Source organism: Leptinotarsa decemlineata, unplaced genomic scaffold, assembly GCF_025532065.1.
Source record: "Leptinotarsa decemlineata unplaced genomic scaffold, Ldec_3_MD MMD2_tig00026374_RagTag_RagTag, whole genome shotgun sequence".
NCBI classification, from domain to species: domain Eukaryota; kingdom Metazoa; phylum Arthropoda; class Insecta; order Coleoptera; family Chrysomelidae; genus Leptinotarsa; species Leptinotarsa decemlineata.
In genome coordinates, this window is record NW_027412710.1 from 4880723 (window position 1) to 4897714 (window position 16992).

Consider the following 16992-nt stretch of genomic DNA (forward strand, 5'->3'; position numbering starts at 1 on the left):
CCACTTCATCCGAATATAGCGAAGAAGAATTTTGATTTTTCTAGCAATTTTGTTGGCCTCTATTATTTTGTAAATATATGTTTGACGAGAATTCGGTGTGATTGTGTGTGTGTATGTGTGTTTTCATTGTATTTTAGAGTTTTCGACTCGGAAATCAACTACCTTAAATTTCGAAGTTTTTCATAATCACCCATGGTAGAAAAATTCAGTTGAGATAACTTTTTCATGGAGTGATCAATTGCTTTGATTGTAAGAATAAGTAACTGAAAAACTACAACTGAAAAATAATATGCCGACGCCTATGTCGAGGCGGGAATTCCTTCTCTGTGCTGTTCCAATTGGTATTGGAAATACTATACTCACTAAAGTTTCAGCCATTTTGGACGCGTAGTTGTTATGTAAAAGTCGTTTGAGCGAGTTGATGTGAGTGTTTTTTTGAAAATAGACAAAATAGAGTAATGGGCTTTCATTGAATATTTGTTTTTGAAAGACAATACGCCTTTTGAAACGCAGTTTATTATGAGATTTTCTCTAAACAGTTTTACAAAAACGTACCACGTGTTTCGCCATATACTAGCTTCTTCAGGCTTGATAATAATAATAAAGCTGTTATTATTATGATTATTAGTAGTAGATTTACAATTTCTCCCATCACAATGTTTCAGCTATTCAACGAATTACATGAAAGTCCTAATTATGGCAAAAACCTTTGCTATGTTGTTGTATATATTCATTTGAGAAACAAAAAGTGTATCCATTGGTAGTAGAATAATTACTCGAATGAAAAAACAATCAATTGAGAAGTCGCATTAACAAATAACCTGCACGTTTTTATTCTCTTCATAGCATTACAAAGGAAATGGGTATATACTAATTGATCGCGATGATTCTCGCTCATCAAAGTATTATCGTCATTAGTGGCCATAAAATAAATCATTAGAGTCTGAATAGCATGGTACAAATATAATAAAACATCCAAGAAAATTCTCACTTCCCATTCTCCATTCGATTAACACTACCACTTAGAAAATGTGAATTGTACTTTTGTTCTTGAAATCGTTTATGGCCTTTGTGGTAAGAAGCATTTCAAATGATGGATTTCTATTTTCACAGTAATCAACGACATGATTGGTTTTTTACAAATTTTTTATTCAGATATGTATAAAAACGTTTTTTGTTGAACAGTAGAGGTGGATATGAGAGTGGTGGAGATTGAAATGAGGTTAAATGTTATAGGTATGAAAATATAAGGTTGTTTCAGAAGTTTTGTCCATTTTTGTGAGTCTACTTTGAACTGTAATATCCCAGTTGAAACTTATTCAATTCCATCAAAATAAGCAACCTTTGAATCAGTACACTTCAGCCAACGTAACACAAGTCGAATAATTCCGTCGACATAAAAACTGAGTGCTCGGGATTCGATGAAGTGCCCAACCACTTGACCGGTGGCCTTATCATTAAAAAAATTATAATGAATTTACTCGAAAGATAGGCCATAATGCGTATGACAGCCTTTCGTCGATATACACTATGAGTTTCGTTAAAAAAAAATTTACAGCATCCTAAAATTTCAGCAATCAATATATTTTTTTATAGAGATCTGAGTTGGGCGCTACTCTGCCAATAAAATATATGTAACGTGATCTGGTCATAGAAATCTGAAATTCTGAGAATACTTGATATGTATTCACAAAATACTGGCTGGGAAATTGAACACGTGTAGAAATCAAAGTCTGAATATTCTCCAAATTCGTCATATAATCCTGTGTGAATAGTGATTATAGATAGAAGTATGCTTTTACTTATCTAAGGGAAAATATCAGGAAAAATATTATTTATAAGATTCATGTCAATAAAAAAAAAATAATTAGGAATTATACCAAAATTACCTCGCCAGAGTTCAGGTTTACACTATAAATGGAGATTGATAAAAAAATCAATAATTGTATGATGTCTATGAATCAAAATTTATAATGCTTAAAAAATATAGTTACTTCAGAGACATGAGTCAATCGTTTGAATTTGCATGTTACTTTTTTGTCGAGCCGTAGCTGTAGTTTCTTCTATAGTATTTCCAATACAAATTCGAACAGCACAGAGAAGGAATTCCCGCCTCGACATAGGCGTCGGCATATTATTTTTCAGTATTCTTACAATCATAGCAATTGATCGTCCCATGAAAAAGTTATCTCAACTGAATTTTTCTACCATGGGTGATTATGAAAAATTGAAAAAATTTAAGGTAGTTGATTTCCGAGACGAAAAATCTAAAATACAATGAAAACACGAATAATCACACCGAATTCTCGTCAAACATATATTTACAAAATAATAGAGGCCAACAAAATTGCTAGATAAATCAAAATTCTTCTTCCCTATATTCGGATGAGGTGGAATCATCATCGAGTTGAATAACGATCGGATTTATGTAACTTTGCACATAATATTTGTTCTCTTCTTTTATAACGTGGACCACACAGTTCTTCCACACATCACTTTAACCTACTTCATTCACCACTCGCCTTATATTGTCAAGCACTACAGCACTCAAAGTCGGTGACTAATTACATTTTCGCAAGCTTTCTTTGATTGTGGCCCAAACCATTTCAATTGGATTGAACACACAATATTATGGAGGCAAACGTAAGAGAATATGACCACGTGTTTCACACATCGAATCAATAATATACTCTTTTTTGAAATTAAGTTGTTTCATGGTCGTCAGTAATACCTTTTTCGTTGGAATTTCGGGTATTTCCATGTCATGATTTCGCATGAAATCAACAATATCTGCTTTTTTGTGTTATTGTTTGGTATTGTAGTCAATAACCGAAAATGATATGAAGCGTTATCCATAACAATAACCGAGTTTGGAGAAATATTTGGGAGAAGCTGCTCACTGAACCAAGTTTCGAATAAAGCCGCAGTCATATCTTCGTGGTAATCAGCAGACGAATCTTTTATATTTTTGGCCGACAGAAGCAAAGCGTTAGATACGAAACCGCTTTCATTCCCGGCATGCGAAATTATAATACGTTTTCCCTTTGAAGAAGGTGTGTTCAAAGCACAATACTTGGTTTCGTCTACCCAGCCATATTTGACAACATCGTGGGTATCAAACCAAGTTTCGTCGAGGTAGATTATATGTCTGCTGGATTCTCGGTAGCTTTTCATTCGCCTCAAATATTCTTGTCGGAGTTGAACAATGCGTGTCGATTCTATTATGACTGTAGCAAAACATTTTTGTGAGGGTAATTTTAAGCTCTATTGAAATATACAGGAATATACAGTGTGTCGCATTAAAAATAGTTCTCTATCAATAACTATTGACATCTCATTTGAAAAAATATACCGTAACTCAGAAACGATAATAGATATCGATATGCGGTTTTTACCATTGAGTTTGTTATAATATTTGATAGTCAGACACATCCATCAGTTCTTATCTATCTAGTTTGGAAACAGGAGTTTTTTTAAAGTGTCCAATTTGGCCCACTCTGTACTATTGAACTTGAACGATCTCGTAGTAAATGCACAAAGAGAGTTGCAATGATTGTTTTTTCTTGTGTATGCAGACCGTTTATTTATTATTTAGTTACATTGAAGTTGACCATTACATTGATTTCAATTGAAACAAAAATAAAACAAATTTGTGACACGCTCAGAATTAAAATATTTCAGGAAATTTATTTTGAAATCAATAATTCCATCACATCTCTATTTTCAGTTTACTAAAATGTAATGATTTTGAAATTTGATACATATTTTGATGACTGAAACTTTTTACTTTTCTCCTTGATGACTCAATACAGACACGATTTTGGACAACAATAAAAAAAAATTAAACTGAGTAATACGTCCACTCGATCAATCGATCAAATTTCAAGATTTGTTTTTACGTTTCTTTCATTTAATGGCCACTTAGACCCAGTGAAATAATTAAAAATTTCAATCTATCACAGAAGAAGAGTAATGATCTCCCAGACAGACTTAATTAGGCCTTTTTGAAGGTTTGTTCACTCTGAAATCCTTTCCTTCAGTGTAAACATGACGAATGTGTGACTAGTTCGACCTCACATTATAACAACAGAGGCGGGCCAAACAAAAAGTCACCTGCTGCGACCGAAATTAGTTGAATGCTGGCCTGCTGTTACGTTCCCCACCGTGCCTATTACCACAAAGTAACATATTGTTTCAGATTTACGCGGTACTCTTTGTTACTCAAATAATCAAGGCCCTGTTGAGATTTTTTAATTTAATTATGTACCGCGATTTGAATAATGTCTATTGAAAGTGGTTTCTTTTAGGTAGGTTTACGGCCAAGTTTGGAATTAACTTATTTTGAAGAGAAACTGTGATTTCTTTTCAATGAAATTTTACTCCATATCATAGATATTCAATCGCCTCAAATACCCGTTTGAGTTGTTTATAAACTGGAAAGTAATGTCGCTAAAAACAATAATGATAATAGCGTTTATTGCCCAACAATTTACCATTTGTAGGGCAAAAATTATTGATTCAATTATACAAATTGTGACACTATTTCAATCAGATACAAAGGAAATGAATTTCATATAAAACAAAAAATTAAATTATTATCAAATATATTATTAAATTGAATAAAAATTATAGTGAACTGTAACAAGAGCTTGATATTCAAAAATATCAAATAACAAAACATTAAAACGAAATAGGTATTTCTGTACAAACTCATTGATTTTCTGGAGATTTTCTTGTCCAAAATAATTCTCCAAAATAATCTCCAATTTGTGCCAAAATACCTATTTTATTTTGATGTTCTTGTTACAACACTATATAATTTTGAGTAATTTTCGGTGTTAACAAAAAGTAAAAATAACTTTGCACCAAAAACTAAGAAAAATATTTTACTCTTCAAAAAAATTGACCGTGGTTAACACCATAGCTGTGTAATTTGTAATATTGCACGCTTTTAAAATGAAACGTCGTATACAGAATGCTGTTTATTTATCGTTTCGGCAAATTTTTTTTTTGTAGTCCCCATTAAAAAAAATGAGTAAAAAAATAAAACTTCACTTAGATTACCATGACTTCGAATCTAGATGTATTTTTCAATGCTGAACAACTTTTTTGAATAACATTTTCCGAGAGTACTTTAATAAGAGTACTTTACTACTGTCTCAAAATCAATTATTTGAAGGCTCCTCGTATGTCACGTGTGTTTTACTGTATTTTGTTGGAGCATGTTCAATTTTAGGGGATGCACAAACTTTTATCAAGAATAACTTTTTGTCGAAAAACCCTTAATAAATAAGTTTCCATATGGTGCATACTTTGGGGATGACACTGTATATCATCAACAATTAAACTAGCAAAAACATCAACAATTGCTCGTGGACTATTACATGATCCACCATCCTACTTGGAATTCTCGTAGTGTTATTTCTGTTACGAACAAATGCCCAGAACTTTTGGGGGTAATCTATCAATTTATGTTCAATATTTTGCAAATATACAGAGTATGCATCACAAAGTTTGTTTGGTATTTCTTCTGAGCCTGCAAAATTCCTCATAATAATGATTATATATTTAGTTCACAGGTGCCATCTCACAACTTTTGAGTTGCCTTAATCAAAAATTATGATTGTGTGTTATTAGATTCGTGATTTCACCTAAGATTAGTTTATGATTTCGGCTAAGTTCCATAAACAAATGGTTCGAAAATTATACAAGCTTCCGTAAGCTTGGTAAGCGAAAATCTCAATAACTATTTAGATATTCAAAATTTGAAGATAGGCCCTTGAAGGGCAGACAATTTTCTGAAAAAAACTGTTATTCCTTCGAATGTAAATATCAGGGAATGAAGAAGAATAAGTACTTGCTGAATAGTTTAGGAAATGTTCTGTCTATTGGAAAATGACTGTCTCTCGACTGTTGTTGAATTTCAACAACAGTCGAAATTACGTACGATAGTAGGCAAAGGTTTTTTTGGAATAGGGCTGTGTCGATTACCAAACTTTTGAAAAAATTCAGATCATTCCTGACATTGCTCAAAATCTCATCAATCCTGTTCTATAGACCATCTTTAATGTTTCATCAGCTCATAAATTTAAGTTGAACTCAACCCAAACGCCCTTCGATATCTCAAGGTAACTAAAACTATACGAGGCGCTAATAATTTTCATAGTGCCATACTGCGACAGCATTTATGTCCTGCCTTACTTCAATCCGATTTCCTCCATCTTCAACGAATCCAAAACAGTTACCTCCGTTTTTCTTTTTTCTTTCGAAAATACAACTACAAATCAGCGGTCATGGAGAAATGAGGTTGGCTGCAACTAGAGAAACTCAGAATACTGCACCTACTCATAAACACCCACAAAGTCTTGTACAGCGGAATGCCATATTATTTAATAAACAAATTGAAGTCTTTCTTGAATATTAATAGCTTTTCCACTAGAAACAGGTGGGTGCTGGTCATTCCCGAACACAGATCTACTGTTTTTACACGCAGTTTTTCACACGAGTATAGCTGAATTCTATAATCTCCTGTCCAGTGAATTCAGGTCCTACAGAATAAAAAACTCTAAGAAAAGACTCAAATTGTATTTATTTGAGAGTTGAAAAATATCATGGTTTTAATGTGAACTATTTCGAGATCTGCTAAACCAGCTAATATTTTGGAGATATATTATAATAATAATTTTTGTCATTGAATGAAACATTATTTTTTGACTTTCTGCTGATTGCATCCATAATTTTGCAATCCAATTTGTTGCACACTTGATGAACCACACGATATATTTCGATTTTAACATTATATGAATTTAATTAGTTTAGCGGGAGATGACTGCTTGGCGGGAATTGGTCATTTTTCTCTTGATAAGGGTTTTCCATATGTTACGTATCTCTATGTTAGCTTGTTGGATAACATGTATGCGGCTTCTTTGAATTTCCTCCTAAACCAATGTCCCTCCCTGTGTATGAACTCCGCTTGGGACCACTCGATGTTATATTGATGGGTCCAAACATGATCTGCTATTCCTGATTTGCTGGTTTCCCCTCGTTATGTGTGTTTCTTGTGCTCGGCAATGCGAACATTCTTAGTTTCACCGATATAGGATTTTCCGTACTCACACTCCGCACTTTTTTTCTTAATATAATTATTACACACAACGGAAAAGTCTAGGGATATTTTTATAACATACTAAATATCATAAAAATAAATGCATGAGGTCGTTTAATTTCGATTAAATTGGTATACTCGACCACCCTGTAGATTTCTATGGGTTGAACAAAGCCTGCAAAAACGATAACTAATCTTTTATCAAGTTTTTTACAAACTGTAGGTTTTCGGCTAAAATGAATAATCTGAAAGTGTCGAGTTTGTACATTCTATGCAGTTCTTGCTCAGCAATTAAACTGGAAATATTGTGCTTTAACATGGAACGCCATCACTTACCATTGGCTGAGATGAATAGAGCTGTAGGGCTTCTTCAAGTTGGCATGCGACAAAATGATGTAGCTCTACGTTTGGGGGTTTCCCAAAGTGTTATCAGTCGATTGTGGCGGCGTTTCCGTGAAACTGGCAGTCCAGCCGAACAACATCCAGGGCGAGGACGCGCTACAACTGCAGTTCAAGACCGATTTTTGGTCTTAACCGCAAGAAGACAACCGACACTCACAGCACCTGAGTTGGTTAACGTGTTGCAGCAGACGCACCAGGTAACCATTGGTCGTGATACTGTCAGAAATCGACTACATGAAGCAGATATCCATAACAGAAGGCCACTTAGACCTTTGTCGAGAGGCAATCGCGGTAGAAGATTAGAGTGGTGTCAGGAACATCAAAACTGGGATGCAAATGATTGGGCTACAGTTTTGTTTACAGACGAATCCAGATTTGGATTTCATCCAGATTCTCGTCGAGTAAGACTGTGGAGACGACCTGGAAATAATGAACGTTTGAGACACGTCCAGGAAGTCCACACATACAGAGGTGGTACAGTAATGCTATGGGGCGGAATCATGATCGGCGGCAGAACCAATCTCGTTTTTCCAAATCGCTCCCTCACAGCTCGACAGTACCTCGACACCATTCTTCTACCTATCGTCCGTCCGTTTGCTGGTGCTGTTGGTGAAAACTTCCACCTAATGCACGATAATGCTCGTCCACATGTCGCGCGTCTAGTGACTGACTAGCTCACCAACGAAGGAGTTGATGTATTGCCATGGTCGGCATAATCACCGGACCTGAATCCCATCGAGCATGTGTGGGACATGCTTCAACGAAGAATTACTCCGCATATGGGGAACATTCACACAACGTTTCAATTGAGAGAGCTTGTAATCGCTGAATGGGCAAATGTACCTCAACAAGACATTGACAATCTCATTTTGTCGATGCACGATAGATGTAGGGCCGTAATAAACCAGCGCGGAGGCCATACTTTGTACTGATTCCATTTTTTTTGTATTATGATTTTTTTTCGGGGTGCCAAAGAAGAGCCATATGTTTTTTAGTTTTGCTTATATGCGCACTCAGTATTTCTGACCATTTAATAAATTTTGTTGTAAGTTACATTCGTTTAATAATCACCCGTCATTTTTTTTCCCTAAAGCGATCTAAAAAAAATTATTGCCATTTTTAAAAATATCCCTAGACTTTTCCGATGTGTGTATTTTCAGCTATTTACTTTTCATTCTTCTTTTTTGTTGGTTCTTTCAGGGATTTCAAATAATTTTATATAATACTAGTACTATGTTGCTGTATCGCTGCTGTTTCAATGTTTTGACAGACTCAGAATCAACGAACGTAGGCGTGCGCAGCGTTATAGAACAGTGCTTTCAGAAAATTGTTCTACAGTGCCATCTAGTGGCGAGTTACAGAAAAATTGATAGCCTAAAGACCTTCTTTATAAAAAATTACTTATACATTTCAAGTTTCATCACGATCGGTTGAGCGATGTAGAAGTTTATCACTCACCAACCAACCAACCATCAAACATCCATTTTTATATGTGAATACTGTATCATGTATAAACTCTATCATTTCCTTTTAATCTTTCAAAGGCGCATTATTATGATGCAAACATGTAACTCCATGATAAGTGGACCATGATTGTATAGAGGATGGCAGTGTATCATGTTCCTCTTTCATATCGAATGGTCCAACGAAAAGTATGCACCTTGCTTTTCTCCTTTTTTTGTAACTTAACGCAAAAATGCTCGGACAGGTCAATTTTGCTTTTGAAGGAGACACATTTGAGTTGTATTTTTCTACCTGTGCCTTCAACCCCCTAGCGAGGGTGAGTAACATTTTAAATGGAAAGTGGGGTCGAGTGATATATCATTTGAAAGGGCACAAAATTCTCTTTCCAATGATACCTAATTTGTTGTATTCACTTGAATAGTTATAAAAAAAGCAAGAACATTTACTCGATATTTTTTGGTGTTAATGAAAATGCGGAAAAACGGTATTTTTATCACTACTACAGCAGATGAGTGTTCAAAAAGAATTTAGGCAAACGTTCATTGATTCAGTTCGGTTGCTTTTGAAATTATTTCAACTTTACTGGAAAAATGGTTTATTCCATTCCTGAACGAGTTGAAATTGTTAAACTGTATTATCAACATAATAGTTGTGCCAGACTTACTGCTCGCCTCTTTAATAACAGTCATCCCGGGAAAAATGTGAATGATTCGTATGTTGCCAAGTTAGTCCAAAAGTTTGTCGATACCGGATCTGTCTGTAATGTGAAACACCAGCCACGGAAACCGATCAGAAATGAAGCAGTGGAAGTCGCTGTTTTGGGACATGTTGAATTGGATCATACTCAAAGTACCCGTCAGCTTGCTGCAGCCTCAGGTGTCTCCCGTTCGTCCATAATACGGATATTAAAAGCCTATAAATTTCATCCGTACAAAATTAAATTAGTACAGGAACTCAATGAAGATGATCCTGATAGAAGGCTGCAATTTTGTGAACAACTGAGCCAGCTACTAATTGATGATCCGCAACTATCATTCAACACGTGCTTTTCTGATGAGAGTACATTTTTTTGAATGGAGCTGTGAATAGGCCTAATTGCCGTTACTGGGATGACAGTAACCCACACTTATTCCGAGAGGTCCATACCCAGTACCCTTAAAAAAGCAATGTCTGGTGTGGCATATTAGGTAGTCATATCGTAGGGCCACTTTTTATTCCTGGGAATTTAACTGGTGAGGTCTACCTGAACATGCTTGAAGATACAATTGATCCTCTCATAACAGAAATAATTGAAAATGGCCAAAATCATAATGATGATCGGCTTCATTTCCAGCAAGATGGAGCACCTCCTCACTATGTTGCTCTTTCCTTTGGGGACACTTGAAAAATAAATGTTTTGCTACGCAGCCCGAGTCCATAGAAGATCTTCGCCAACGAATTACAGCAGAGTGCAGAAGTATAACACCTGATATGCTACAGAATGTTAGGAATAGATTTGAACAAAATCTGTATTATTGTATGGAAGCAAATGGGTCACATTTTCAGCACTTGCTGAAGTAGGATTCCACTAAGTCAATTACACATTTCAAAGTACTGGGTTGTAGTTGTTTTTCTTCATAATACCTACATGTTTGAGTGAAATGCAACAAATTAGGTATCATTGGAAAGATAATTTTGTGCCCTTGCAAATGATATATCACTCGACCCCACTTTCCATTTATAATTTTTGGGTTGTTACTCACCCTCGCTAGAGGGTTGAAGGCACAGGTAAAAAATTACATCTAAAATGTGTCCCCCTCAAAAGCAGGATTGACATGTCCGAGCATTTTTGCGTTAAGTTACAAAAAAAGGAGATAAGCAATGTGCATACTTTTCGTTGGACCACTCTGTATACTATATTCCGCAGTTGAAAATATCACTAAATGTGATTAATATTTTCAACTATTCAAATTATATAATTTTAAAAATATGAAACCAGTTTGGGGAGAATATATACAAGGGATCATGTTTGGTAAATATAATGAATTCAACAAAATGTTTTTTCTCTCTCACTGCAATTGTATTTTTTCAACTCTTTTCTCTACTTGTTGAAATATTCATTCAACAATGATGATATGTTGATGATATAATATAGTCGTTTGGATATAATATTCAAGAGATGAAGAAAACTGCATCAGCTGAAGACAGTAACTTAGTTGGTGAAACGCACGTCAGAGTATTGCAGTTCTGGTGAAAGTGAAAAGTGCATAGTCTTGGAATCTAAATGAGCTGGTTATTTTTCTACTGTATCTGTAGAGCACAACAGCTTCCCAGGGTCACCCAGGGTGATCCTGACAAAACTGCATCCTTTGAATCCATACCATATCTTTAGGGATTAAGCATGGCTAGTTAGCTAGTTCCGCAATTGTCGAAGTCATCAGGCCGTTGTCGCCACTGGGTCCTAAAATTCTTAGTTCAGGCGCTAAAGAGTCGGCAATGCGATTACTTTCACTTTTGTCGTGCCCTTCAACCCACATCAGGATAATGTTATCATCTACCGAGGCTTTGGCTAAATCTTGGTGGCACTCTAGTACTAGCCCTGAGGTAACACGCTGTCTGTTCAAGGCTTATAGGGCTTGTTTACTATCAGTGCAAATTGTTATGTTTTTGTCAGGAACACCTTTCCTGGTTATTTCTTTTGTAGCGATTGAGTTACCAGGCAGTTCTATTTGAACCACGCTGGTATTTTTTCCCATGTCCCACTCAATTCTTAGGCTCAGTGATCTGAAGTAAACTCCATATCCTGAGCCTTATTTGGTTTTTGAGCCGTCTGTATATCTGCGTATTGTATTTGTAGCATTGGCTCTGTATTCTGTTTCATTTGCCATTTGTAGAGTTTATTAAACACAAATCTGAGTTCAGTTGCATCACTGGCTGTCTGCAGCAGAGGTAGCGCAGTAAGCGATAGGCTTAGCCTCAATTGACCCATTCCTACTTTGAGGTTTACACCAGCCGCTGCGCAATAGTAACATGGTCATTAACGCAACCTCCTTAACGTACAGGTCCAGAGGGGTCATACCATTTCTACTGTAATACGATTATATATTTTGATGCTTTTTATCTAAATTCAAATATTGGAAGGATTTCTTGAACATTACCCAGTTGAAAACTGTTTATTCTTTCTTGATAGAGTCCTTATACTATCTTATGGGATTTTGGGCTGGGGCGGGGTCAATGATTGCTTCTTGAACCAAGTACAGGTTTTGCGGAGATGGGTTCTGAAAATTATTTATGGCAAAAAGCTGATATTCTGACGCACTCTGTAATGAATCTCAATGTAGAGATTTGAGACAAATATTTGTTAACAAAATTTTACTTTATGTCAAAGCTAATAAAATTCAACTCACCCCTCATGAACATTCTTACAATACCAGAAGAGCTGATGGAATTTTCTTTCCCATAAGAATATATAGTTTGTTACCAAATGAGCTAAAGAATATATCTCTTGATAAGTTATTTAAAAAGAAAATAAAAAAGTGGATTGTCAGTAATAGACCAATAATCAATACAATTTTCAAGCAAAGACTATAGAGAGAAAAAAAATTAATTACAGCTATTACAACTAATTACAAGTGTCTGTGTCTATATGTCGTATTATCCAGTATTGAACGACGTTACTAGTCCAGTCATTATAGTAAGTTCACCTCGGAATTCGGGATACCCAGCTGTAAGTCTGTAAATACTTGTATATTGACACCCTTAAAGTTGTATCGAAACCTACATATGGTAGGGTGTACGCAACTATTAAATTTCAAGGTCAAAGGTCACAAAAATCGGTTTTTTGCGCTTTTTTTTGGAAATATCTCATTTCCTATGGGTTTTTTGTATTATTTATATTTATTATCAATATTGTAGAATACAAAATTCTCTACAAATTTTGTTAAAAAAATTTTTTATACGGTGAACCATTTTCGAGGGCGGAGAGCACGCGGTCACAGCATCACTTCAGGTCAACCGGTGCCTCCGGTCGAAAACGCGCCATATATAGTTGATGAACTATCGATAAATCAATGATTATAAATATTTGTCAATTTTTATTAACTATTATATTATATTTTATCATTTTTTTCCTAACTTATCCACTTTTTATTCAGTATTAATTTATTTAACAACACTTACCTGCCCATGTAATTGCAGAATTGTTAATGAAAATATAGGAATTATTATAGGGTTCCAAATCATGTCCTAACCAAGTTTGAACTTGATAATATACACGTTTGAAATGTTGATGAGCAGCTGTATTTGTTGATGGAATATTTGAAAGCTGCACAGGTTTATTAAGATTTGTAGACTTGACGTAATGCATATAACGAAGATGATCGAGACTTTTCACAGATTTCGGAGCATTATAGACTGCCAATAAGGTTTGAGTTCCACTCTCTAATAATCTCTGGGCCGAACAATTTTCTTCCTCAAATGCTGCAGCTAGTTCATCCAAATTTGTCAGTTTCTCAAAAACTTTTAAAAATGATTTTTTTCCCTTTTTAAAAAGCGCTGAAGTTGTGTCACAGCCACTTAATGCGTGCAGAAATAAAATATGTTTTTTAGAATGAGGATAATTATCAAAACTTTTAGTCGAGTATATCTCCGTTTTTACATTACCTTTCCCAACTTTTTTAAAGAAAATTTCTTATTCGTAAGACAGTGTACGCCCAATTGAAATGACAAGTGAATCAATATCTTGTCCTATTATAACTGCAGTTTTTTTAGACTTTAATTCTTCAATTGCAGTTTCAACAATAAGAACATCCGCATCATCTCTGGCTTGTTTAGTAGAAATATTTGCAGCTTGTAATTTTTCAATTAACATATTAATGAACTTATCTTTGTTATTTCGATTTGATAAGAATTTTTCTTGAGTAACTGGTACAACCATTGTTTCATCGAAACAAACTTCATACGTTTTTGAAAGTGCAGCAGGTCTTCTCTGCTGCTCCATAGCTTTTACGTTCTTACTGTAGTCTGAATATCCGTCAGATACAACAATTATTTTGGAACTGTAATGCCTTTGTAAATAATTCATGTATTTATCAAAAATAATAGAAGAAGTATCTTCTCTGCAACATACAACATGATGAAGAAGAAATCCGCCATCAATAATGAACGTTTTAGTAAACGGTTATCAGTATTATTGAATAGATATAGATTTAATGCATGAAGAAAATGATAAAATATAATATAATAGTTAATAAAAACTGACAAATATTTATAATCATTGATTTATCGATAGTTCATCAACTATATATGGCGCGTTTTCGACCGGAGGCACCGGTTGACCTGAAGTGATGCTGTGACCGCGCGCTCTCCGCCCTCTATCTCGAAAACGGTTCACCGTATAAAAAATTTTTTTAAACAAAATTTGTAGACAATTTTGTATTCTACAATATTTATAAATACAAATAGCAAAAAACCCATAGGAAATGAGATATTTCCAAAAAAGCGCAAAAAACCGATTTTTGTGATCTTTGACCTTGAAATTTAATAGTTGCTTACACCCTACCATATGTAGATTTTGAGACAACTTCAAGGGTGTTAATATACAAGTATTTACAGACTTACAGCTGGGTATCTCGAATTCCGTGATTCTTACCTAATTTAAGCTTAAATGACTGGATTATACCCCGAAAATGTAAAATTAACCGGATTGTGATTTAAATATAACTGATTTGGGAAAAAACTTTGGAATTAGAATGTGATTAATAGTATCGTAGTTGTTTTGATACAAAGATACTTAGATGTTAGATATTACATTTCTTTATCGATTATGTCAATTGTACTCTTATATTAAATTCATTTTGTTACCTACTGCTTTCATATACACATATACAAGTAGCTTTTGCAGCTACTTCTGTGTTTTTTCCGTGTTTATTCACCACTTATCTTAATTTATTGAGTTACTGTATTTTCAAATGAATTTTTGTATGTATTTATATGTTGCTTACTGTGAATAAACCTAATTATCATTATATTATTATTATTAATATTTTTTCATTGAATTACGATTCAGCACTGTACTGCAACTGGACTCAAATAAATTTTTTGTTACAGGTGTGGTTTCAAAACCGAAGGGCTAAATGGAGAAAACAAGAAAAAGTAGGCCCCTCAGGTCATCCGTATAACCCTTACTTGAATCCAACTGCCAGCGGTCCAGCAACTTCAGTTGTCCCCCCAACATTGCCGAATCCTTTCAACTTACCATTCGGTCTTAGAAAGCCCTTCGACTCGCTCACATTCCGATATCCTCCCCACGTTCTTCCTGGTTATCTTCCCTCTCCTCCAGGTTACCATAGAGGAGGACCGCCACTTTTACCGCCATCCGTCGGTTTGTATCCCTCAGCTAGTTCCTTCCAGACACTTCTGGCTAATATATCCGCCGCTCAAAGGCCGAAGCAGGAATATTCTGCGTCACCGCCACTATCTCCCGGGTCATCCTCCTCGGGAATTACTCCTCCAGATGTCGACAGGAGAAGTTCCAGTATCGCTTCTTTGAGGCTGAAGGCGAGGGAGCACGAGCTGCGATTGGAAATGCTCAGGCAAAACGGCGATATGATAAGCTGAACAGGATGATTGTTGGGTGCCAGTTTATGGAGCGTTTTTACAATTTGAGGTGGCATGTTGAGAGGAACATCTGAAAAAATTCAAAATATCGCATGGGCTGGAAAGTCCAGAGCCTTAGAAAGAAAACGCGATTTTTTTTGTTCAAAATTGGCTTTATCACGTCCAACCTGTATGTATGTATGTATGTTAGTTTCCAGGTTTTGGACCGTATTTGAAGGGGGGTTAGGTATGGCAAGTAATGTGTCTGCTCTGGTAGGGCCGTGGCTTACTAAAGATTTCAACACAGTAATTACAACAATGTTGATCAAATAATTTGGGCGCCAAGTGGTTTTTGAAGCCCTTGCTGTTTAAGAAAACACTAAGTTAACTACTTAGCAGTTCCCTGCCCAACAAAAATGAATTGTTAAGAGTTATTGAATATATATTACTACTATATGAAAACAATATGAACAACTTACTACATTGATACTGGTTCCTACTTTATACAGCGTGACTCACGGTTGATGGTAGGTTAGACGTTTCTGGAAAACGCAAAGCATGATTTTTCTGAAAATTTCACCTCTCACATTTCCTTACCTGTTCTATCGATCTAAAATATTTTCAGCATTGCGGCGTTGCCACTTCCATCAAAAAGTCCTAGTAACTTTATTTTTTTTAAATGGAACACCCCGTATATTAATACATTTTTCGAATCGCTCTGGTATTGTAATACTTTTTTGTTAATAATGTCCTATACCTATCTCTATCTGTTTTCGAGATAAAGTATAAATTGTGCTAAATATGGTCCAAAACATAGTCTTAATTGAAATTAAGTACATCAGTACTCTCAATTCATGAAAAGTTGATACTTTGATGATAGTTTGGACAAACTCGAAATATTCGAATGACACCAAGAAATCGACTCCATATCATACAGGGCGTGCTAAAATTACTATTATTTCCCTTGTGCATGAAAGTAGTCCTGAAAGTATACCTGAATTATCAAGTTTTCTCAATAAAGTCGCTTCTTCTAGAAACATTATTTTTTTTTTAGAATTTGGATTCAGGTAGCAGTGGAATTATCAAGCTTATAGCAGTTCGGTTACTTTTATAAGTAATTTACAAAGAGTTATCGACGGTGTTTCGAATCATCCTCCAAAATGAATACAAATATTGATTATTCAAACGAAGTTTGAATACCAAATGTATCCTGAATCAACACCAATGACGAGAGGAAGTTTGTAAGGTTAGATAATAATTTCCTTAACTATGGCTCAAAGTTTCCAGGGAACAACTGTACCAAAAATCAGTCATTTCTAGGTAGAAAGTAAGATTTTGTGTGCTAAAACATGTGAAACTACAGACAATAACAGAATAGGTTGATTCAAAATAACAAAAGTGTAAACAAAATATCACATTTCCACAATAAATGCTGAAAATGTTGT

General features: G+C 35.0%; 1 protein-coding gene across 1 annotated transcript in view; it reads left to right on the forward strand.

Annotated features, from left to right (window-relative positions):
• Window positions 1-16176, forward strand: part of Al (aristaless) — a 310346-nt gene extending 294170 nt beyond the window's left edge. Inside the window, exon 5 of the mRNA XM_074185431.1 lies at window positions 15059-16176. Coding sequence (XP_074041532.1) covers window positions 15059-15568 — 510 coding nt within the window. The 3' untranslated portion in view covers window positions 15569-16176. The remainder of the gene's footprint in view (window positions 1-15058) is intronic.
• The last annotated feature ends 816 nt before the right edge of the window (window positions 16177-16992 follow it).